This window comes from Tarenaya hassleriana, unplaced genomic scaffold (genome assembly GCF_000463585.1).
Source record: "Tarenaya hassleriana unplaced genomic scaffold, ASM46358v1 Cleome29, whole genome shotgun sequence".
NCBI lineage: Eukaryota > Viridiplantae > Streptophyta > Magnoliopsida > Brassicales > Cleomaceae > Tarenaya > Tarenaya hassleriana.
The window spans coordinates 1,336,103-1,359,520 of NW_010966092.1; the positions used below are offsets into that span (position 1 = coordinate 1,336,103).

General features: G+C 42.7%; 2 protein-coding genes and 1 non-coding gene across 3 annotated transcripts; 2 read left to right on the forward strand and 1 right to left on the reverse strand.

The window, feature by feature from the left end:
• Positions 1-10,258: 10,258 nt before the first annotated feature.
• On the forward strand, positions 10,259-10,717 carry LOC104818518 (transcription factor TCP5-like). The gene has a single exon (XM_010548132.1). It carries the CDS (start codon positions 10,259-10,261, stop codon positions 10,715-10,717), a length of 459 nt encoding a protein of 152 aa, XP_010546434.1.
• A 5,878-nt stretch (positions 10,718-16,595) lies between these two features.
• Positions 16,596-16,667, reverse strand: TRNAT-CGU. The gene has a single exon. It is a non-coding gene; the product is annotated as a tRNA-Thr (tRNA).
• A 1,045-nt stretch (positions 16,668-17,712) lies between these two features.
• LOC104818352 (cytochrome P450 78A5-like) lies at positions 17,713-20,195 on the forward strand. Its single transcript, XM_010547907.1, has 2 exons — positions 17,713-18,832; positions 19,343-20,195. Exons 1-2 carry the CDS (start codon positions 17,789-17,791, stop codon positions 19,964-19,966), a joined length of 1,668 nt encoding a protein of 555 aa, XP_010546209.1. The 5' UTR covers positions 17,713-17,788; the 3' UTR covers positions 19,967-20,195.
• Positions 20,196-23,418: the final 3,223 nt, after the last annotated feature.

Below are 23,418 nucleotides of genomic sequence, written 5' to 3' on the forward strand. Positions count from 1 at the left end.
AATGCATCAATCACACCTCATGCTAGTCTTAATTCATCATTGTTCCCACAATGATAACTGACCAGGGAGTTTAGAATCATTCTATAATGATTCAAGGATACCGAAATATAACAAACATGCCAATCATATAACGGAAAAGTAATGCATTCATAAATCAATGAATCAATACAAAGTCAAAATGTCATATCACGGATCATCCTAGAGCATTACAACCAACAGGATCCGATCTTTGAAATCGGACCTAGGCTCACTTCCCGTGAGGGTGGCCAACTCGGGCTTGCGGGAGAGAGTGTCTGCGACCACGTTTGCCTTGCCGGGCTTGTACTCTAGCGTGTAGTCGAACTCCGCAAGGAAGTCCTGCCATCGGGCTTGCTTAGGGCTAAGCTTCTTCTGCGTTTGGAAGTAGCTTGTTGCCACATTGTCAGTCTTGATCACGAACGATGACCCGAGGAGATAGTGTCTCCATGTCCGAAGACAATGGATGATTGTCGTCATCTCCTTCTATTGGACTGTGTACTTCTTCTCGGCGTCATTGAGCTTCCTACTCTCGTAAGCTATGGGATGTCCTTCCTGCATAAGAACACCACCAATTGCAAAGTCGGAGGCATCGGAATGTACCTCGAATGGTTTGCCAATGTCGGGCAAAACCATGATCGGTTCTTCGGAGACAAGAGTCCGAAGCTTGTCGAAGGCTGCTTGGCATTTGTCCGTCCATTGCCACTTGCGGTCCTTCTTCAACATGTCCGAGAGAGGGGCTGCTATTGAGGAGTAATCGAGGATGAACCTTCGGTAGTAGTTGACCAATCCAAGGAAGGATCGCAACTGTGGGAGAGTCCTCGGTATGGCCCACTCTCGGATCAACTTAATCTTCTTCGGGTCCATTAAGAGCTTTCTCTCTTTGACGTAGTGGCCAAGGAACTCTACCTCGTATTGGGAAAAGCTGCACTTCTCGAGCTTGACATACAGCTCATTGTCTCGGAGGACACTCAAAACAGTCCGAAGGTGACCTACATGCTCATTCAAGTTTCGGCTATATACAACAATATCGTCTAGATATACCACAACAAACTTGTCAAGATATTCATGGAATAGCTGGTTCATCATGGTACAGAAGGTAGCCGGAGCATTAGTGAGACCAAAGGGCATTACCTTGAATTCGAAGGAACCATACCTTGTTGTACACGCGGTCTTTGGTTCATCTCTTTCGGCTATGCGCACTTGGTAGTATCCCGACCTCAAGTCGAGTTTGGAGAACACTCGAGCATCCTTGAGCTGATCAAACAAGTCGGCTATTAGTGGGATGGGATATTTGTTTTTGACCGTTACCTTGTTTAACGCTCGGTAGTCGATGCACATCCTTAGGGATTCGTCCTTCTTCTTTTGGAAGAGAACGGGAGCGCCATAGGGAGCCTTGGAAGGCTGAATGTATCCGGCCTCTAGGAGGTCTTCTAGTTGCCTCTTGAGCTCAGTTAGCTTGGGAGGAGCCATTAGGTAAGGAGGCATGGCTGGTGGTTTAGCTCCGGGGATCAGCTCAATGGCATGATCAATGCCACATCTCGGGGGAAGCTTCTTGGGAAGTTCCTCGGGCATGACATCTGCAAAGTCAAACAACACATGCCTTACCTCGGCCGGGATCGGTGGTTGATCCGGCATGTCCGTCTCTTCTCCTTGGTTGAGGTCTCGGACAGTGGCCAAGTGACTCTCGGAGTTCTTGACTCCTCGCTTGAATTGCATGGCCGTGAGGGTTGTGGATGAGGTCGGAGCAGCCTTGAGTTGGACTATGGTGGGTTTGTCCTTGTCGATGATCACCAATGTCGTTGTGGATGCGGGAATGAACGTATCGGAAGAACGTGAGTCCTAACACAACCCAGTCACCAATCTGAATGGTGAAGTCGATCCTCCCAACCCAGTCACCAATCGGGAGTATGGTGAAGTCGTCCATCGGGAGTATGGTGAAGTCGATCCTCCCAACCCAGTCACCAATCTGAATCCGGACGTCGCGAGCGACGCCGGAAGCATTTTGGGCTGGAGAGTTAACAGCCTTCACCGTTCCTCCACTCGCATCCACTCGGAGTTTCAATCTCTTAGCTTCACCTGCATCCATGAAATTATGTGAGGCACCGGTATCAAACATGACAGGAACAACCTTACCGTAAATCTCCACGTCCGCGTAGAGGAGTCCCTTGGACTTGGCCTCGGTGTTCATGTCATCCTCGGAGATGGCTGGTTTGGACAGCGTCCCGAAGCGGTGTAAGGATCCGACGATGGCTTGGCCTTCGTCCTCGGTGACTTTGCCCTTGCCCTTGCTTGGTTGGCTAGTCACCGCATTCATCTTCTTCTGTTTTGGGCAGTCACGGACCCAATGAGGTCCTTGGCATAGGAAGCATGGACTCGGGGGAGGCTTGGCCTTTCGGTTTGGTCCATTGAAGCTCCCTTGGCTCGGCTTGTCTGTCCGAGGCTGTCTATGGTGAGGGGGGTTCAGACGTGGCCTGTTCCCGTTTCTCGGCTTGTGGGGATTGTTTGGACGAGCTACGCTGTAGTCCGTGAGTCCTTTTACAACAGAAATAGCTGCATTCAAAGTGTTAGCTTCCCTCCTATTCACTTCTAAACGGGCAAAATCCTTTAACCCGTCTTTGAAGTGAAAGAGAGCGTCTTGGTCACTAACATCACCAAGTTTAAGTAAGAGGGAGGAGAATTCTCGGACATAGTCCGAGATATTTCCCGATTGTCGAAGCCTACGGAAGCGTGTCCGTATCTCATCCCGTGCATTAGAAGGTACGAATTGTTGGCGCAAGGCATCCTTGAATTGGTCCCAAGTGGTGACCCGGCGTTCTTGGTCAAGCAACGTCCTTTTCCACCAAAGTTGTGCGAGATCTTGGAGGTAGTTCCCGGCACCCTTAACCTTGGTTAGCTCTCCCGTAACACTTGCACCATCGAAATATTGCTCCATACTAAAGAGAAAGGACTCTACCGTAGAGGAGTTCCTTGCTCCATTGTAGGGCTTTGGCTCGGGTCCTCGGAGGACTTGTTCTCTCGGTGCATGGTCTCGGTCATGGACAGGGGCTTGTTGCACCATCTCACGAAGGGACCTGCATTCACGGGTTAGGTTATGGACTAGGGTACGCAGATCACCTACCTCACGGTCGTGGTTTTCACGAACGAGACGAAAATTCTCGTCGGTCATGTCTCTATCGGCTCGGGCTTGTTGCTCCAAGTTGTCCAGGACATGCTTGGTCGACTCACTCACAGCGGAGATCTCCTGTTCCAGACCGTCCGTGCGTGCGTCTTGCTCAACCTCAGCCTCCTCGAGAGCCCGTAGACGTGCCTCTACAGTCCCCGTTTGGGCCTCGGTTGCGCGTGCTCTAGCTCGTGTCGTGGGACCGAGGTCTGTTCCTCGTCCACGCCCATTCTCAGCCTCGGAGTGGTGCTCCAAGGGCTGGTTGTTGACTCCATCTTGGCTCGACATGGTGTTGAATCTCCTGTCTTCTCTCGGTTCTCGGATGAGTGTGTGTTGCGGAAGCGGTGAGGGGACCTGGTCCGTTTGTGAGCGAACTAGGCTCTGATACCACAAATGTCACAGGCCTAGGGTTAGATTAGGCTGATCCGTGAGGCAGCTGGGCCTGTGGGGAGATCTTAGGGCGATCCGAACGTGCTGTGGACGTGTAAGGATGCCGAGAAGCCCAACTAAGCCTTCTCAAGGACTTGGTCCGAGAGATTGTGGGTGGTTCGAAGAGAAAAGGTCGAGAGGTCCGAGAGAATGCGAGGGGAAGAACACCGATGGTACGGCGGGGTTATTTTATTGATAATGAAAGGGAAACAAGAGAGCTACGGCGTCCCGGTACAGTGGAGGTCTAAGCGGCGGTGGTTTGTAAGCCACCGACGAGTTGGCCGGAAAAGAGAACGGGACGGCGCCAAAAAGGGAGCCTTCGAACTAAGGAAGAGATGAGGGAGTAACGAGCTAAGTTTCCTGTTCGGCCAGCCTTAGGGTTTTATTGAGTTTAGGCTTAATAACCGAAAAGGAAATTTTACATTTCGTTCCCTTAATCAACTCCATTCGATCCTACTTGCCCCAAATGCTAAGGAAAAATCTAGAAACTACCTAAAATGGAAAAGGAAACATTCCTAGGTGATCTAATGGGCCATGGGCCGAGACTTGGCCATGAAACAAAGCCTCGGACACGTCCATGAACTTGTCATGAACCATGGACGAGGTTTTGGGCCAATCTCGGTCATGGGATGGTCCGAACGTGGTCTGGGCTTGGACGTGGCTGGGACGCGAGCTGGAGGGTGCCAAGAGGTCTGGGGTGAGTGGTCTGTGTCCGTCCTTGGTCCTGGGCCAGAGTTGTCCCGTGCTGAAGCTTCTCGGGTATGTCCGCAAGAAGTTGCTGGGTTGGCCGCTTCCGCAAGAAGTTGCTGGGCTGGCCGCTAAGTGCTGGACTGGTGCGGGATTCCTCGGACGCGTGCGAAGCAGAGTGTCGAGCTGGCCGAGACTTGCTGAGCGGGTCCGACGTTCCTCGAGCTGTGCGACACGTTTTCTCGGACGCGTACGAGATTTCTCGGTAGCGTGCGAGCTGCCTTGGTTCCGACTGTCCGTGAACGTACCTGTACACACGGATGAACGAGAAAAATGGAATGGACACGGGAAATGAAAAATTACCCATTTTTCCTCCTGACACTAGCCACTAGCTATAATTAAGCTACAAAAAAAGATTAATGACCAACAAGATTGACGGTATGAATTTGAAATAATTATTTCCCCAACAGACACGTTATTAAAAAGTTGTGAACCACACAGTTTTTTAAAAAGTCTATATTATAGTATACTTTATATCTTTATATTTTTCATAGGCGTGTATGTATGTGAAACCAAGCATCTCCCTTGTGCTTAGATTTCCATATAACATATAAGTTTTGCTTCATTTCCATCCTCCTGCCAAAAGCTCCTCTCATCCCCCCCAAAAAAAACCCTAGAATTGGAGGGTGTAGAGTGTCTTCAGCAAACCCACTCATCGAAGAAGAGGTTTTCGAAACCTTGGGTTCGGTCAGAGGTTTTCACAAGGACAGAGAGGCGTTATGGTCTTTTGACGTGGACTTGTAAATGAAACCCTAGGAGGGTTTCATCTTCTAACGCGTGAGGATGGTTGTTTCTCTCTCCAGCGGCTGAGTTCTCTTTCTCTCACTCTGTACGTGTGTGTGCGTTGTCTCTGGAGCCGTCATCGGCGGTTTTCGGCGACGGTATTTGTCTGTAACCCTAGACACACAAACTTCCTCTTCCCGAGACGTAGGTACCGAGGTTCCCCTCGGTACTGAACTCGTATCTCCTGTCTCTTTCGTTTGGTTCTCCGTTCTTGCACACGAGCGTTTGATCGGAGAGATTACGGTGACGAACCGGCCGGCCTGAACCACAACAAGTGGTATCAGAGCCTGGTTCGGGGTGGCAGACGACAGATCGGCGGCGACACGCGGTCGAGGTAAGTCGGGGTTCCCTTGGTCTAGATCTGAACGTTCTGATGCTTGGTTCGAGTTGTTTCAGGCAAGAAACAACGTCGAGGAGAACGTCTGAGAGAAGATCGGCGGTCAAAGACGACGGGAACGGTTCAGATCGGCGGCGATAAGTTGGAAGGGGTTCGGATCTAACTCAGATCGAAGACTCGGGCGAGTTACAAGTTGACTCAGGTAAGTTTTCGAGTCTATGTGTGTAGATCTAGGGTTGGGTGGGGAGAACCGGCGGAATCGACCGTAACTCACCGAGTCACGACTGAGTCGGATTCCGGGGCTGAGTCAACGACCGAGTTGACCGAGTTAACTCGGTGACTCATGTTTCCGAAATTAGGGTTTTCGGTTTAAACCGGTTTAGCCGGTTTAAATCCGATTGAGTAATTAAACCCGGTTCAAGTTTAAAATCGAACCGGTTTAGGTTGGTCAGGTCAAATCGTTGACCAAAATTGGTCAACAGTTGACCGGTTAGGTCAAACCGGACCGGTTCAGGTCAATTGACCGGTTCAGGTCCGGATTGGGGTCAATTGGACCGGTTCAGTCCGGTTTAGGTCATTCCAGGTTCGGTTTAGATCGATTGAGTCCGGTTTAGGTCATTCCATGTCCAGTTTAGATCGATTGAGTCCGGTTTAGATCATTCCAGGTCCGGTTTAGGTCAATTGAGTCCGGTTTAGGTCAATTGAGTCCGGTTTGGGCCAATTCAGACTAGTTTAGGCTGGTTTAGGTCTAATTTAGGGTCTGATTTGTTCGGTTCTGACTAATCCAGACTGGTTTTAGGTCAATTAAGTCCGGTAGAGGTCAATGTAGGCCGGTTTAGACTTGATATAGGTCTGATTTAGGTCTGATTTGTCCGGTTAGGGCTAGAATTGTCCGAGTTTAGATCAATTGGGTTCGGTTAATTAGGTAAATCTAGATCTGTATAGGTTGAAATAGGTCTTATTTAGGTCTAGTTTATCGGTATAGGACTAGTATTGATCAGGTTAAGGTCTGAATTCGTGTTTTAGGACTAGATTAGATCGGTTTTAGGGTCTGTAATGTACAATTAGGACTAGAACTAACAGATTTAAGGGTTAGGATGATCCATATAGGTCTGATGGTGTCTGGTTTAGGGCATAGTTAACTGATTAGGGTAGATTAGGGTCTGTAGTGATCGGTTTACCCTGTTTGGTTGGATTAGAACTCAATTTGGTCTGGTTTAGTGAAAATTCACTAGGGATATACCTGTTTAGATCTCGGTTTAGCTGATGTGGGTCATAGATTCTGGTTTTCTGTTCAGTATAGGTTTGAGTAGGTGGATTTGACTACGTTTAGTTGGGTAAGAGGTCGGGTTAGGCTTAAATAGGCTGATACATGTCTGTAGTAGACTGGTTTAGGTCTGATATAGGTCTGTAAGTGCTGTTTAGGTCTTGGTTAGGTCTGGTTAAGCCAAATTTGAGTTAGTCTAGCTTAGTCTAGGTCTGATCAGTAGGAAATTAAGTCAAAAATAGGCTTGGTTAGGTCTGATTAGGGGTTTAGAATGTCTATAGGGATATTGTCTAAGTCTGATCAGATTAGTATCTGATTGTAGACTTAGGTATTATCTAGTTTAGGACTAGATAGGACTCCTAAGTACCAGTTTTGAGTCATAGAGTCCGGTACATTGACCAGTTAGGTCTGATTAGTTGGGATTTGACTAAAAACGGGTTGGTTTAGGGGTTGGTTAAGTCTAGAATCACTAGGTATAGGTCTGTAAGGGTCGGTTTAGATCAGAGCAGGTCTATAGGGATTGGTTTTAGGCGTTTATTGGATCTGATCAGAAGTAAAGTAGGTCATATTAGGCTTATTTTAGGTCTGATTAGGTTGCTAAAAGTCTAATCAGGGGTTGGTAAGTCAATAGGGGTTGGCTTAGGTTTGATGATTAGGACTTTTAGGTGATTGACTAGGACTTAGGGTCATTTAATCAGGGGTTGGTCGACTAGGGTTGGCTTAGGTCTGATTAGGGTCGTGTGATGGTCTAGTCGGGACTTTTGGTTGTCTAACTAGGGTTGTTAGGGTCTAGATAGCACTTGGGTAGGTCTGATTAGGACTTTGTGAGGGGCCGGGTAGACTCGGGATCGTAGGACTGGTTAGGACTTTGTTGGGGGCCATGTAGACTCGGTGTTATAGGTCTGATTAGACGTAATCAAGTCCGGTTAGCCTTAAGTTAGGTCTGGTTAGACGTAATCAGGTCTTAAGGTAGGCTGTGTTTCGAGTCTAATAGGTCGGTTAGGCAAAATTATGCCTAGGGTAAGTCCAATCAGGTTTGTGCGAGAGTCTAGTAGGTCAGTTAGGTAGAAATATACCTTGTGATTAAGTCCAATCAGGTCTGATCTAGAGTGTATTAGATCCATTTAGGTAAGATTTACCTAGGGTGTTGTCCGGTTAGACTTGGTTTAAGGTCCGCTAGATCGGTTTAGGTTGAGTACCTAGGTTAAGTCCAGTTGAGTCGTGTTCTCTTAGTCTAGTAGGTCCTATTAGGTAGAGATATACCTAGGATTAGGATCTATAGACTAGGGTTAGAGCGTGTCAAGCACGGCTAGGTAGAAATATACCTAGGGTTAAGTTCTCTAGGATTCGGTCTCTTCCCTTAGGTCATGGTTTAGTCACTCCTACGGTCAGTTAAGTCACTTCTTGGTAGAGTCTTTTTTTTTAGACTCAGATTATATCATCCTAGGATACTTCTAGTGTTACCAGTTAGTCCTCGGTTAGTAGACACGGTAAGGGATTAATTATCCCTTAGGAGAAGGCAAGTGAGGTGAGCCAAGATACTCCAGCTCGGGAAAACGAGGTTATGGGAGGCCACACGATTCATTTCCTTTGGCTAATTGGACCAAAGGTTAATGCATCGGGTACTCCGGGTCTCAAATAAGAGACAAATAAGGAGTCGAGTGCTAGGAACCTCATGTTTTGTAATCCTCCAGTAGGATGTGCCTTGTAGCGCGTTCTCGGATGCACATCCGAACCCTAGGTGTCTGTAGAGGAGAAAAGGGTAGCGGTTAGGATGATGGAGTTAGATTTTCTAACTCGGGATACCCCGAAAGGGGTATGGTGGAAGGACTAGGGGTCTCGGGCAAACCCGAGAAATCGGGTTGTAGGAGAAGGCCAAGGACCGGGATGGAGTGATTAGTTCCGTGGGTAGGTAGGGACACTACAAGAAGGAGTTGTAGGTCAGGAGGTGAGGTTTCCACATTTAGGTGGAGTTTCCTCGGGTAGGATGCTCAGGAGATGGTGTGAGCTGGGAGGTGTCGGGATTCACCGGGGTAGAGTCGGTGTAGGTTTGGAGCGCTAGGACACTCCCTCTCGAGGTGGAGCACGTGCACTCACGTGTCTCATTCTCGGTGGAGCATTCGTAGATAACTAGGAGCGTCTTCACGGGATAAAACCGTGGGGCAATCTTAGTTGGCAGGTTAGGGTCTGTGGGTAGAAGTCACTAACTCATAGGTGGTGTAGACTCTACGGGGATCCAGGGCTAGGTTTTCTAGCAGGTTCGATAGTATGACTCAGGTTAGTCTCGGGGTAGTCGGGTTAGACTCGGGAGACGGGTAGATGTCGGGGTTAACTCTCAAGGGTGCACAGGTGAAGTTTAGACTTCATCGGAGAGAGTTATGTAGACGGTCTAGGGAGTCATAACTAGTCGAGGTTATCGTTAGTCTTCGGAAACGGGAGGTGTCGAGGGACACTCGGACACTCGTTTTTTGGGTAGACTAGGATTTGCGTGTTTATATTGTTTATTCACGCTGAGACGTACTTATGGTACGCTCGGTAAGAACTCTGCTAATAACGGTGTTCCAATACGCCTTGGATCATGCCGGGAGGGAGAGTTAAATGGAAGTAAAGGGAAGTGCTAGGGTTCAGGTTTGGCGTGGTTTTCTTCGTGTTTGTCTCTTGCAAGTTTTGCTAGGATTTGCAGAAGAAGGTGGAGATTTGTAGAGTGTCTTCAGCAAACCCACTCATCGAAGAAGAGGTTTTCGAAACCTTGGGTTCGGTCAGAGGTTTTCACAAGGACAGAGGGGCGTTATGGTCATTTGACGTGGACTTGTAAATAAAACCCTAGGAGGGTTTCATCTTCTAACGCGTGAGGATGGTTGTTTCTCTCTCCAGCGGCTGAGTTCTCTTTCTCTCACTCTGTACGTGTGTGTGCGTGTCTCCGGAGTTGTCATCGGCGGTTTCCGGCGACGGTATTTGTCTGTAACCCTAGACACACAAACTTCCTCTTTCTGAGACGTAGGTACCGAGGTTCCCCTCGATACTGAACTCGTATCTCATGTCTCTTTCGTTTGGTTCTCCGTTCTTGCACACGAGCGTTTGATCGGAGAGATTACGGTGAGGAACCGGCCGGCCTGAACCACAACAGAGGGTATATCTGTTTTCTCATTTATTGCTTCTAACACTCAATCATATGCATACCCTTTGAGGAAAAACTTCCCATTCTTCGTCCCATCATCTTCTTCATATCCTCCCGACCAAGAATTCGATCCACCTTATGGCAGGAGAATTTCGAGCTTTCATGAATTTCGTTAATTAGAGTTCAATTGTCTCTCTGATTTTCTTAGATCTCTTTGATTAATTCCTTTCAATAATTCAGTTTGATCTTTCTCCAAATTGTTGCTTTACGTGAAGAAAGAAAAAAAAAACTTGAGTAATCAGTATGTTTCTTTACTTTGCTTGAACTCTCATATATTTGGAGTATGCAATAGACCAACCAAGGAATGCACGTAGCATAACCTTCAAGATGAGATCGAGCATGAGAGAATGCGAGGACTTTCAGACAAAACAAGAAGCCGATCGTCGTCATCAGAGCTCAGTAAACCTTAACCAGATCCAACCGAGTACATCATCATCGTTATCAAGACATTGGACATCAGCCCTCAAGAACCCAAGAATCGTCAGGGATTCAAGAATATTAGGAGGAAAGGACAGACACAGCAAAGTCTGCACCGTTCGAGGGCTTCGAGACAGGCGGATAAGGTTGTCTGTCCCCACCGCGGTTCAGCTCTACGACCTCCAAGACGGATTAGGGCTGAATCAGCCCAGCAAAGTCATCGATTGGCTCCTCGATGCCGCCAAGAACGACGTGGACAAGATTCCTCCTCTGCAATTCCCTCACGGGTTTAACCAGTTTTACCCGAATCTCATGTTCGGAAGCTCAAGTAACTGCGAATCTCTGTCAGGAAATCAGGATTTGTTCAAGAACTGTGTATAGGATAAACAGAGAATTTGGAGGAATTGCTGTTGTTATTCACGAGTGTGTTTTCATATATACACATGTGTAGTTGCTACAAATATGGAAACAGAATTGCAGAGAATCAGTTTGAATAACAATAAGATCAGTTGAAGAAGATTTGGCTCCTTAAATCTTGTTCTGTCTATCATGCCCCCGCAAGATGGGCGTCGACGGTGACTCCAATCTTGAGACGTAGCAGTTCAAACCTCGTGCGTGGTAATGGTTTGGTGAGCATGTCCGCTAGTTGGTCGTATGATGAAACATGAGTGACGCGTAGCTTCTGAGCTTGCACTAATCCTCGAATGTAATGGTAATGGATCGCAATGTGTTTCATGTGGGAGTGAAACAAGGGATTGGCAGCGAGGTAGGTAGCGCCTACATTGTCACAGTATATTACTGTTTGACATTGAGTTCTGTGAGGAGAGACAGTAACCATTGGAGCTCCGAGGCTGTGGAAGAAACTGATTTGTACTCTGCCTCAGTTGACGACTTGGCAGCAAAACGCTGCTTTTTCGAGGACCATGAGATGGGATTCCAGCCAAGATAAACAATGAATGCCCCCGTAGAGCCATAGTCATCCTTGTCACCGCCCCAATCAGCATCTGAAAACGCATGTAAAGAGATGGGAGAGCGTGATGAGTAGAACACACCTGCTGTACGTGAGCCACTGATGTAGCGTAGAATTCTCTTGACAGCGTTCCAATGATCCGAGGTAGGCTTGTGCATATATTGTGACAGTTTGTTGACAGCAAATGTTAAATCTGGGCGAGTAAAGAGCAAGTATTGTAAACTTCCCATGAGCTGACGAAATTCGGTTGGATCAGGTAACGGAGTTCCGGAATGAGCAGAAAGTGATGCAGTAGAGCACATTGGCGTTGGAACAGGTTTCGCCCCTTCCATTTTGTACTTGATGAGCAGATCTTGAATGTACCTATGTATTTCAATACCGAGGAAGAAAGATAGCTGGCCCATGTCTTTGAGTGAAAATCGAGCTGCGAGGGTGCTGATAAATTCTTGGACTGCTGCTGGGTTGCTGCCAGTTATTATAATGTCGTCCACATATACCAGTAGATATATGATTGTCGTTTCTGAGTTGAAAAAGAACAGAGATGCATCCGAGAGGGAGTTAGTGAATCCCAGATTCAGTAGGAAAGAACAGAGTTCGGTGTACCATGCCCTCGGGGCTTGTTTCAAGCCATATATCGCCTTGTTTAGTTTGCAAACAGAGTTGGGTTGATCGGAATCTCGGAATCCTGGTGGTTGTTCCATGTAAACTGCTTCATGAAGAGATCCTTGTAAGAAAGCGTTGTTTACATCTAGCTGTCGGAGATCCCAACCTTTCGAGACAGCCAAACAGAGTATCACATGGACTGTTTCTGGCTTTATGACGGGGCTGAAAGTTTCGGTGTAATCCACGCCAGGCCTTTGATGAAATCCTTTAGCCACTAGCCTTGCTTTGTACCTGTCAACACAACCATTTGGTAAGCGTTTGATGCGATAAACCCACTTGCAGCCTACTACGTTGTAGGACGGATCATGAGGAACCAGTGACCATGTCCCATTCCGTATAAGAGCATTGAACTCATCTGACATTGCTTGTCGCCATTGATGATGTTTCATGGCCTGCGACACACATGTGGGTTCGACATCTGTAGGGGGTTTCAAGGTGGTGGTGAGAGTAAGTTTTGTGTTTGGTTTAGATATATTGTTTTTGGCTCGGGTTGTCATTGGGTGGCTGTTTGTGGTCTGAGTATGTGTAATTTGGTTTGGTGGTTGTGTAGCTGGGATTTCGATGATGGGTGGTGGTGAGATGTTAGGCTGGACCTCGGGAGTTTGATTTGGTGAAGGCGATGGTGATGAGACAGTGGGATCAGATGGTGGCTCAGAAACAGGGGATCTTGGCATCAGGGAAGGATTGGTCCTTGGAGGCAGAGCTGGTAACAGCGCTGTAGGAGTGGACGAAGGCCTGAGAGGAACTAGAGTTGATATGGCAGGAAATGGTTGTGAACCAGAGGTTATATTAAGTGATTTATTGCTGGACAGAAGACGAGTAAACGGAAATTCAGATTCTATGAACCTGACATGCCGGGAAACGTAGATTCGACTTGAATTTACGTCAAGACACAGGAAGGCACTCTGAGTGAGTGAGTAGCCAGCAAAAACACAGGGATGAGACCGTGGCTGAAGCTTATGTCGAGTGTAAGGACGTAAGTGCGGGAAGCAAAGACAGCCGAACACTCGGAGCTTAGAATAATTCGGTTCTATCTTAAACAGAACCTGAAATGGAGAGACCGAGTTAAGAAGATGTGTAGGTAGCCTATTGACGAGATATACTGATGTGGGGAAAGCTAAAGACCAGTAAGCTGGGGGTATAGAGGCTTGTGTGAGCAGTGTTAAACCGGTTTCCACGATATGGCGATGTTTTCGCTCGGAAATACCGTTATGCTCCGGGGTATGAGGAGGTGTTGTAAAGTGTGAGATGCCATGGGTAGAAAGAAAGGATCGAAGGGCAATATACTCACCACCGTTATCCGAGTATAGAGACACGATCCTGGTTTGAAGTTTATTTTCTACTAGCGCTTTGAAACTGACAAATGTGGAGAGGACATCAGATTTTCGTTTGAGTGGGTATAGCCATGTATATCGTGTGAAGTGATCTACGAAGATCACATAATATCTATACCCATCAAATGAAACAACAGGAGATGTCCAGACGTCGGAGAAAAGTACTTCTAAGGGTCGAGAAGATGACACAGAGGAGACGGAAAAAGGAAGACGATGGCTTTTATTAATTAAACACGAATGACATGAAGACAAATGACGCGACGAAGATGACAATGGAAGACTAAAACGGGAAACAATTTGAGAAAGTATCTCGGAGGATGGATGACCAAGTCGTGAATGCCATTCCGAGATTGTTGTTTTGACAGAAGAAGGGGCAAGACAGGGGGAATTGGCTGATTTCGAGGGAAAGGATGAGGAAGGTCATTCGTACACTCCATTGTTAAGCTTGCCGGTTACTAGCTTTGCCCCCGTGGCTAAGTCCTTCACCTGAAAATATTGAGAAAAGAATTCAACAGACACTTTGTTAGATTCACATAGCTGATGAATGGATATCAGATTTTTCTACATTGTTAGGACAAACAAAACTTGGTTTAGAGAAAGAGGACGGGAAGAAGAGGGTAGAAGTGTAGAACCCGTATGTGTTATTTCCATACCAGAGCCATCACCAATGACGACTTCGTCATTGCCAGAGTACGGAGAATGGAGAGAAAGATTGGCCAGATCCGTAGAAATGTGGTGAGAGGCGCCTGAGTCCATCAGCCAAGATTGAGAAGGTGCAGGGGAGAGATTGACATGGTGGGCAGAGGGTTGCCAGTTCGTGTGGCCTTGTGTAGTGGCAGGATTGAAGGACGAGAAACCCTGTCCCTGTTTGAGCAACCGACAGAATTTAGCACTGTGGCCTTGGATCCCACAGAGCTGACATTTGCCTTGATAACCACGGCCAGCAGTGTTGGATGGACGTGGAGAGCGTTGATCATTCTGAGGTCTAGAGTTATTACGCCATTGTGCTTTGGGTTTTTGTTGCGTTGCATTGGCTGTAATAGGAATTTCTGAAAGAGCAGTCGATTCAGATTGAAGATCGACTTCATGACTCAGCAATTTCTCATGAAGTTCGATGAAAGACAGTGGTGTGTCTCTGGCGTGTACAATATCCTTGACTGACTTATAGTTGTCGTCGAGACCAGCAAGAATCATGTCCAGGAGATCCTCATGATCCATTGGCTTGCCTAGGAGGGCAAGTTCATCGGATTTGATTTTGAAGAAGTGCATGTAGTCATTAATCGATTTCTGACCTTTGTTGAAACGTCTCATTTGTTCTTTGATCTGTTTCAGATGTCCCCTACTGCTTCTTCCGTAAGTGTTGGCCAGACTTATCCATGTAGCGGCCGAGGATGGTGCTGAGGCAACTAATGCCTGACAGGAACTGGAGATGCTGCCGAGAAGGGCTGAGAAAATCAGTCTGTCTTGTCGGAACCAGGCTTGGTATGCTGGATTAGGCGCGACAGCGTTGTTGGATATTATGGTTGCCGAAGGAACTTGAGCTAGATCGAGAAAATTGTCCAGATTATACACCTGTAGCAGCGCTTTGATCTGCACACTCAAGTGATGTAATTCATCGATGTGAATTTTGTCACATTTGAGATGTTGACGTTGATTAACGTCGAGGCAGGATTTGCAGGATCAAACGCAGTGACGGTGTCGCTGGGAAGACCGCCGGGAGCAGATGTGTCGCTGTGGACAGGGTTGCTGCTTTCAGGCGGTGTGGAAGACATGACAGCAAAACAGAGAGCTGTGGCGATGGCTGATTACAGCGAGAGATACGTCGATAGACAATTTCGGGGCTCTGATACCATATAGGATAAACAGAGAATTTGGAGGAATTGCTGTTGTTATTCACGAGTGTGTTTTCATATATACACATGTGTAGTTGCTACAAATATGGAAACAGAATTGCAGAGAATCAGTTTGAATAACAATAAGATCAGTTGAAGAAGATTTGGCTCCTTAAATCTTGTTCTGTCTATCACTGTGATCTTGGAAGTGGCGGTTCTTCAAGAACGAGATCGAAAACAGATGCCCAGAGAGAAGGTTTCGATCTTGACAAAGAGAAGTGGATCAAATTCAACAATCATGATCATGACAACAGTCGGGATCATGGGTTCGGCGTTGATCGTCAGCATCTCTCGAGTTCTATCGAAAGCAGCAAGCTTTACCCTGTATTGCTAAAGAACGTTAGACTGTGTTATCTATATACATATAATGGGCATAATTAATGTTAATATATATATATGTATATATGCATCTATATTTTACACACATCATAAGATTATGTCCTTTGCAAGGACATATGTATTGCACGCCAAACCCTAGCTACTTTGTAAACATAAACACAACACACATATATATATATATATATATAATCAAGTAATAAATTTGGACAAAAGAAGGGAAGATGAGGGGGAAAAAACCTAGGAGAAAATGCTAGCATATCCTTTTTGATAAAAAAGATCCATTTTCTTCGTGAGGGGGATAGATGGAAAAGGAAATAACAGTAGTTAAACTTAAAACAGCAGCTGCTGACTTGCAGTCAAGCACCGATCCCTATTTAGCATTATTTCACATTCTCCAAAACTTTGCCCCACTTTTTTTCATAACTCTCTCTCTCTCTCCAAATCGTGGAACCCACTAGTCTAGTCTTCGAAAACATATACATAAACACACACATATATATATGGTCCATAGGACCATGTTAGAGATTTCAGTTTTCTAATTGATATATATATATATATATATATAACTACATTTGTGGAAGTTCTTATGTATGTCAAGGTAATATATCTTCATGTTAAACGAATGGATTTAAGGTCTAAATTTGAGATCATATATATAGCCGGCTGTTGATTATGCCTGCGTGTCATTATATATAAGATCACAATATTTGAGAATCCAAAAAGAAAATAGAGTAAAGAATTACTTAATGCATCTTTTTTTTTTTACTCTGTCTTCACACCGAAATGCAATTAATATGCGTACTTGAAGTTGACAATTTTAAAAAGCCTATAGAAAAAAAAACGTATATATATATATGAGGTCGAAGAAATGTATGTAATGGACCGTCCATAAAATGAATTAGGCCCATTTCTCATTGATTGCATCATCGATGAGGAAAGTGAATAATACCCATAATATTTCTTCAACAAAACATAGGCCCAGTAATTACACATTTGGACTGACCGACTGTTCGAAGTTTATAAAAATTTAATGAAATAATTAGTTTAAAATTAAAAATGAAAGCCCCCGGCGAGGATCGAACTCGCGACCTTTCGCTTACGAAGCGAACGCACTACCACTATGCTACGGAGGCGATTATTGCAATTATTTGATATTTAGATAAAAAAGGATGAACTCGATTTAAATTTTTTTTATTATTTGTAAGAGTAATCTTCTCCTAATAGTAAACCTTGATACATCTTCAAGAGGCTCATTCGACAATGATCAAATGGGTGATCGAAAATTTTGCAGTGTTGATTTGTTTTTTTTTTCTAACTACGAGTTCATGCCAATATTTGTTAGTCTATATATGCTTTGGAGGAGCGGAAGAACTCTAAACTTTGTCCACAAATTTCTTCGCAATCGACGGTCTTTGAATACGTTTTCGGTCATGTTGTTATCGTTGCAACGATCTCAAAAGATCTAATTCATGAAATGTACGAAAAAAAAAGAATTAATTTGATATTTGATATGTTATAGTTTACATGATTAAACCTAATCTTAAGAATTCCGTGAACATGTAGATCCAACTATAAACGTTGGTGTTATCAAATCTCAAGACTAATTAACCCTTCATGCTCCAACATTGGCATGTGGGGCCGATATTGATTATAGAAGTTATAATTTCATTGCAAACACAAATATAATTTTATACAAAATGATGCGCATAATATGTGGTTAATATGGTGATTCAATTATTGTCTCTCTCTTTTGTTTACTTTTGTTTTGTGTTAATCATTTATATAAATAAATAATTGGATCGATCCAATTGTCACCATTATTATGATATAATCACATATATATATATATATATATAAACGTGTACATGCAAATACATACGCACACACGTCTGTATACACACATATTACATATATCATATTAATCACGTTGCACATTTCAAAACTCTAAGTGCCTTGCATATAAACCACGGGATATTATCTAATAATCAAATTTGTTTCTTCCAAAACAAAACACAGTGGCAAAGTTTGGCAGGCAAGAATGGCAAAACATGTAATTAACGCCAAAAACACCGCCCACTTTCCAAAAGCAACTTCCGGTGAAGCATAACGTAGGGGCAAATCCGACAATAAACTCTCCCTCACTTTTCTTCCTTTTATAAACATTGTCTCCGACTTGACTCTTCACTCGTCTTCTCCGAGTAATCCCTCAGCTCCTCTTGCCTAATTTTGGCCATCAGATTTTAAGAAAATTCTCATGGATACTCTCCTTCCTCTCGTTTCGACAACTGGGTTCGGTCTCGGCTCTGGGTTTGGGTTCGGGCTCGGGCTCTTCGTTTCTCTCTCCCTCTTCCTCTCGGTGTTCGCCTTCTGGTTAACACCTGGAGGCTTCGCATGGGGGATTTACAAGATCCGGACCCATTTCCTAACCCGACCCGGATCCCAAAACCTGGCTTCAATCCCGGGTCCGTCGGGTCTACCCGTCCTGGGACTCCTTTTCGCCTTCACCGGAAACAACCCGACCCACAGGATTTTGTCCCGGGTCGTCAAATCGTGTCCCGGGTCGAGATCTCTCATGGCTTTCTCAGTGGGATTGAGCAGGTTCATCGTCTCCACCGACCCGGGAACCGCCAAAGAGCTCTTGAACAGCTCGGCCTTCGCCGACCGTCCGATCAAAGAATCAGCCTACGAACTTCTCTTCCACCGGGCCATGGGTTTCGCGCCATACGGTGATTACTGGAGAACTCTCCGGAGAATCTCAGCCGTTCATCTCTTCAGCCCCAAGAGGATCCAACGGTTCTCGGAGTTCCGTCGGTCCATGGGCGAGAAAATGATCCGTGACGTCAAAGCCGTGATGGAGAGACATGAAGAAGTCAAGATTAAGGATATCTTGCATTGGGCTTCTCTGAGCAACGTTATGATGATCGTTTTCGGGAAAAGCTACGATTTTTCGCCGGAAAGATTCTCCGGGGAAGAAGGGAATGAGCTTGAGAATCTGGTGCAAGAAGGGTATGATTTGTTGGGGATTTTCAACTGGAGCGATCATTTTCCGGCTCTGGCAAGGTTCGATTTTCAGGGAGTGAGGAGGAGATGCAGAGATTTGGTGGGTAAAGTTGATGTCTTCGTGAGGAAGATGATAGAGGAGCGTGGGAAGGGTACAAGTGGAAATAAAGAAAGTTACGAGCATGGTGATCATCTGGATTTGGAACCAGAAGAGATTGGCGACCACTTCGTTGATGTCTTGCTAGGGTTGCAAGAAGAGAACAAGCTCAGTGATTCTGATCTGGTTGCTGTTTTGTGGGTATGTCTCCCTAGTTCTATCTTGATTTATTTACTTTTTTAGGACAATATATCCAATTACAGGATCACACCAAAATTCTCATTTTTTTTCCTGGATTTATATTTATGTTAGCATTTTCTAATAATTGATATGAATTATGAAATCGAACTGATTCTAGATAGAGGTAACCCAAAGATGGAAATTTGTTCTCAACCCTAATCGAGTAGCTAGGGTTTGCTTCTTTCTATTTTTTTTTTTTGATAAACCCAAAGATGGAAATTTGGTCTCAACCCTAATCGAGTAGCTAGGGTTTGCTTATTTCTTTCTCTTTTTTTTTTTTATAATGGTTGTTCCAAGTGGGATTTGAACCCTCATATTATACTATATCACGATTCATTCATGCGATGCTTAAAGTTCTGGTCACACACACATATGATATATAGACATACTTACGTAGATACATACAAATATTGATTTGATCCTCATAATTTTCTATCTTGTTGGTTCGTGTGTATGTGTATAAATATGTAGGAGATGATATTCAGGGGCACAGACACAGTAGCAATCCTGCTGGAATGGATCTTAGCAAGGATGGTTCTCCACCCCAACGTTCAAGCCAAGGCCCGAGCCGAGATCCATGCCATCCTCGCAGGTCGACCGGTGACCGACTCCGACCTCCCTAGCCTCCCTTACCTCAAAGCCATCGTCAAGGAGACCCTAAGGATGCACCCGCCGGGACCACTGCTCTCATGGGCCCGGTTATCGATCCACGACACGTGGCTCGGGCCTCACTTTGTCCCAGCCGGAACCACCGCCATGGTCAACATGTGGGCCATAGCCCACGATGAGGCCATTTGGCCTCAGCCTCACATTTTCCGGCCAGAGAGGTTTCTTGAGGAGCAAGGTAAGTTGGATAATGCCATTGTGAGTAACGTCATGGGTTCGGATTTGAGGTTGGCGCCATTCGGGTCAGGCCGACGGGTTTGCCCTGGAAAGACGATGGGGTTAGCCACGGTGGAGCTGTGGCTAGCTCAGTTGCTTCAAGGGTTCGAGTGGGTGGAGCCGGCGGACCACCACGTGGATCTGACCGAGGTGTTGAAGCTGTCCATGGAGATGAAGAAGCCGTTGATGTGCAAAGCCATTCCTAGGGTTTGATTTGGGAAATATATAATATGGTTTTCGATTCCTCTCCATGAATCTTGCATGGTGTTTGTGGTTTGGCGTTTGGCGTTTGATGGTTTGGAAGTGTGTGTTTGCATGGATTTGGATGTTTTCAAAGTGTACGAATACGAATTCAACTATGTATTTCGTATCACGTGTGTTATTGTAAATATGTACTGTGACATATCAAGAAATGTGACATGATTTGGATTGGAGTGCCTAATTGATACATATATATATATGTTGTATTCTATCATTTGGATTACGAATAAGTCATGGAATCATCGTCACATTATGTTTTCATCTGTGGAGATTGGAGGAAGATTTTCATGTCTGGCAAGTAGGTGCTGCGGCTAAGTCATTAATTCCATGAATCGGATTGATTAGGGCAAAGCCAATAAGGACTAATTAATTAGGGTTTTCGTACATTGTTTTATGTTTTAATATATCTCACCTAAGTGGTAATGACATATAGTTGTAGGCTCCAGGGTTTGGTACACTTGTTGATTTCCTTCAATAATTTATAAATTCATGACTATTAGTGGAAAACAGTACACCCATTTGGAGTTGTTTCACACACATATATATATACATGTATATATGCACGCATACATACATACATACTATGTAGATAGATTATTAGGAATATATATATATATATGTATATTTCGGATGTACCAAAAAGGTATGCTGGAATCATGACGCTATCCATATCTCAATTATGGTGGTCCTGAGATGCGCCATAGTATTTTTGTTAATAAAATTTTAATATATGCAAATTATTAACGCAAATTTTAAGACTCAATTATATATACTAGATAATAACCTGCGCGAATCGCGCGGACTGAATATTTACAAATTTAAATAATTTTTTATATTTAAAATTAAATATAATAAAATTTGTTTTAAATTTATCATTTAGATTGGGAAAATCCCAAAAAAATTTATCGAACTTGGAGATAGCTGACATATTAATACCGAACTTTTCCAACTTCCAAATTAAATATGAATTCGTCGATTTTGACACAAAAAATATTGAACTTATAAATCTTTGACAAAAACCTCATCGACTTTAAACGGCGTTTTAAAATTTTAATTTTTAATTTTTAATTTTTAATTTTTAATTTTTAGTTTTTTTATTTTTATTTAAAATTTTGTTTTTAAATTTTTAAATTTTATTTTTTTTATTATTTTTCTTTTTATTTTTCTTTTTATTATTTAATATTTTTATTTTTATTCTAAAATTATTTTTTCTGACGTGGCGGATGACAAAGCTTTGAGTTATCCGCCATGTCAGTTCAACCGTTAGTCGATTTAACATCGTTTAACGTCGATGAGGTTTTTGTCAAAGATTTACAAGTTCAATATTTTTTGTGTCAAAATCGACAAATTCATATTTAATTTGAAAGTTGAAAAAGTTCGGTATTAATATGTCAGCTATCTCCAAGTTCGATAATTTTGTTGGGATTTTTCCTTTAAATTATTCTATTAAATTTTTTTTTTGTCATAGTGTGAAAATAATAAGATGATAAGGATGAATCTAAATATAATAGTATGAGGTATTATATCCTATTCTATAATTAACAAAATATAATTTATTCATAAATTTTATAAAATTTGTAGATATCCGTAATATTTTTACCACTATTTTCTTTCTTTATATGTTTCTCTTATCATTTTTTATATTTTGTTGATCGTTTTTATCTTTAAGTCTTTATTTTTAATCTAGATAATAATCTACGTGTATCGTACAGACTTGAAATCTCAAATCTCAAAATGTTTAACAATTTTCTACACTATCTCCAATGACGTTAAATTTTGGTGAATTGCGATAAGTAAATATAGGACAGATAATTAAAATTTACTACGTGAACATGCCACGTCAGTAAATTAAAATTGAATATTTTTTCGGTTCTTATTAAATCAATTGGTTTGGTTGATTGTAATGATTTTATGATGATTTTGAGTTGTAGTATGATATGAAACACTTGACGTTTATATTTGTATTTAATTTGTTATTATGATTGTAGCAAAAACTAAGATAAGTTGTTTGAGTTGAACTAAATATAAATAGAAAACTTTAATAATATAAAAACATTATTATATTTTTTTTTTGCAAGCAGAATTAAATCAATGACAAAATATTGTTATTACTGCATAGATATTTTACCATTTCACTGTAACTGATTTATTATGGTTGTCTTTAGTACTGATGTGACTTTCTTCAATGCCTGCCAAAAATTCAGTTATTAGGTAATAATAAAAATTATTGTGGTAAATATTAGAAATATAGATTTTTTTGAAGAATGATATAATTTATTTACCTTAAGCGGAAAGTTTTGATAATGTTCAATTTTTCATCTATGTAAATCTTTGTAGATGTTGATGTGTTGAGTGATAGAACACCTGATACATAAAATGTATTAGTAAACTCAATATAACAATAATAATGGTTTTTAAATATTAATCTATCAAATATTTAGAAATTAATTTGTGTTAAATAATTACCGTGAATAATCTTTGGATTTACACCTATAATGACTGTGATACTTTTTCTGACATTCAATCTATGAATTTGTGAACGAAGTTCTACAGCGAGATCATCCCATACAGAAAGCTTGACGATATTGTTGCTGGTTTTTAAATTGAAATTTTATGTTAGTTTATATAAAACTAATTTAGTTAAAATTTTATAAAATGATATTTTTTGGAGTGTAAATAAAATTTGAAAACTTACTCTTCCAATAATAAACGAAGAATAATTTTCTGAGTTGACGATGACATTCGTAAATTTGATCCTTGTATTGCGACTAAAACTCCAATAATATCTGCAACATTAGAGAATATATTAATTATAAGATCCAATATTTTCTTTTTGGTTTTTTATATTATCACATACCTGGTAGATCGTGTTTTTTGTTTGCTAACGCCAACAAATTATCGTATAAACATATTCGAAATTTTTCTTTGACAATATTATAAGTAGTTACAACAACTTTTTCAATAGTAGTATATTCTGTAAAATAAATAAGAAATTTACTATTCGTTAATTTGTATATATATTTATTTGGTAGAATCTTGAAATGTCTGATTAAAAATATATCTCTCGTTTGTTATATTTTTAAAATTTTATGCATGATCCTCAAATATTTTTACTTCAACAACATTTTCCTGCAACATTATAAGTAGAAAAGATTAGATTTTTAATAAACATAGTATAAGAAAATCAATATTAATTAGAACATACATTTTCATCAAAAGAATCCTATGTCATTGAACCTATTCCCATTGAAAGGATTTCGTTCATCCCATATTCGTAGAAATCTGACCATAATACACCGATAACTATGATGTATACTCATTTGATCCAATCCTACATGGATTGATATCACTGGATGCATCTGATTTTTATATTCCTACAATAAATTTTATTTGATCAATAACAA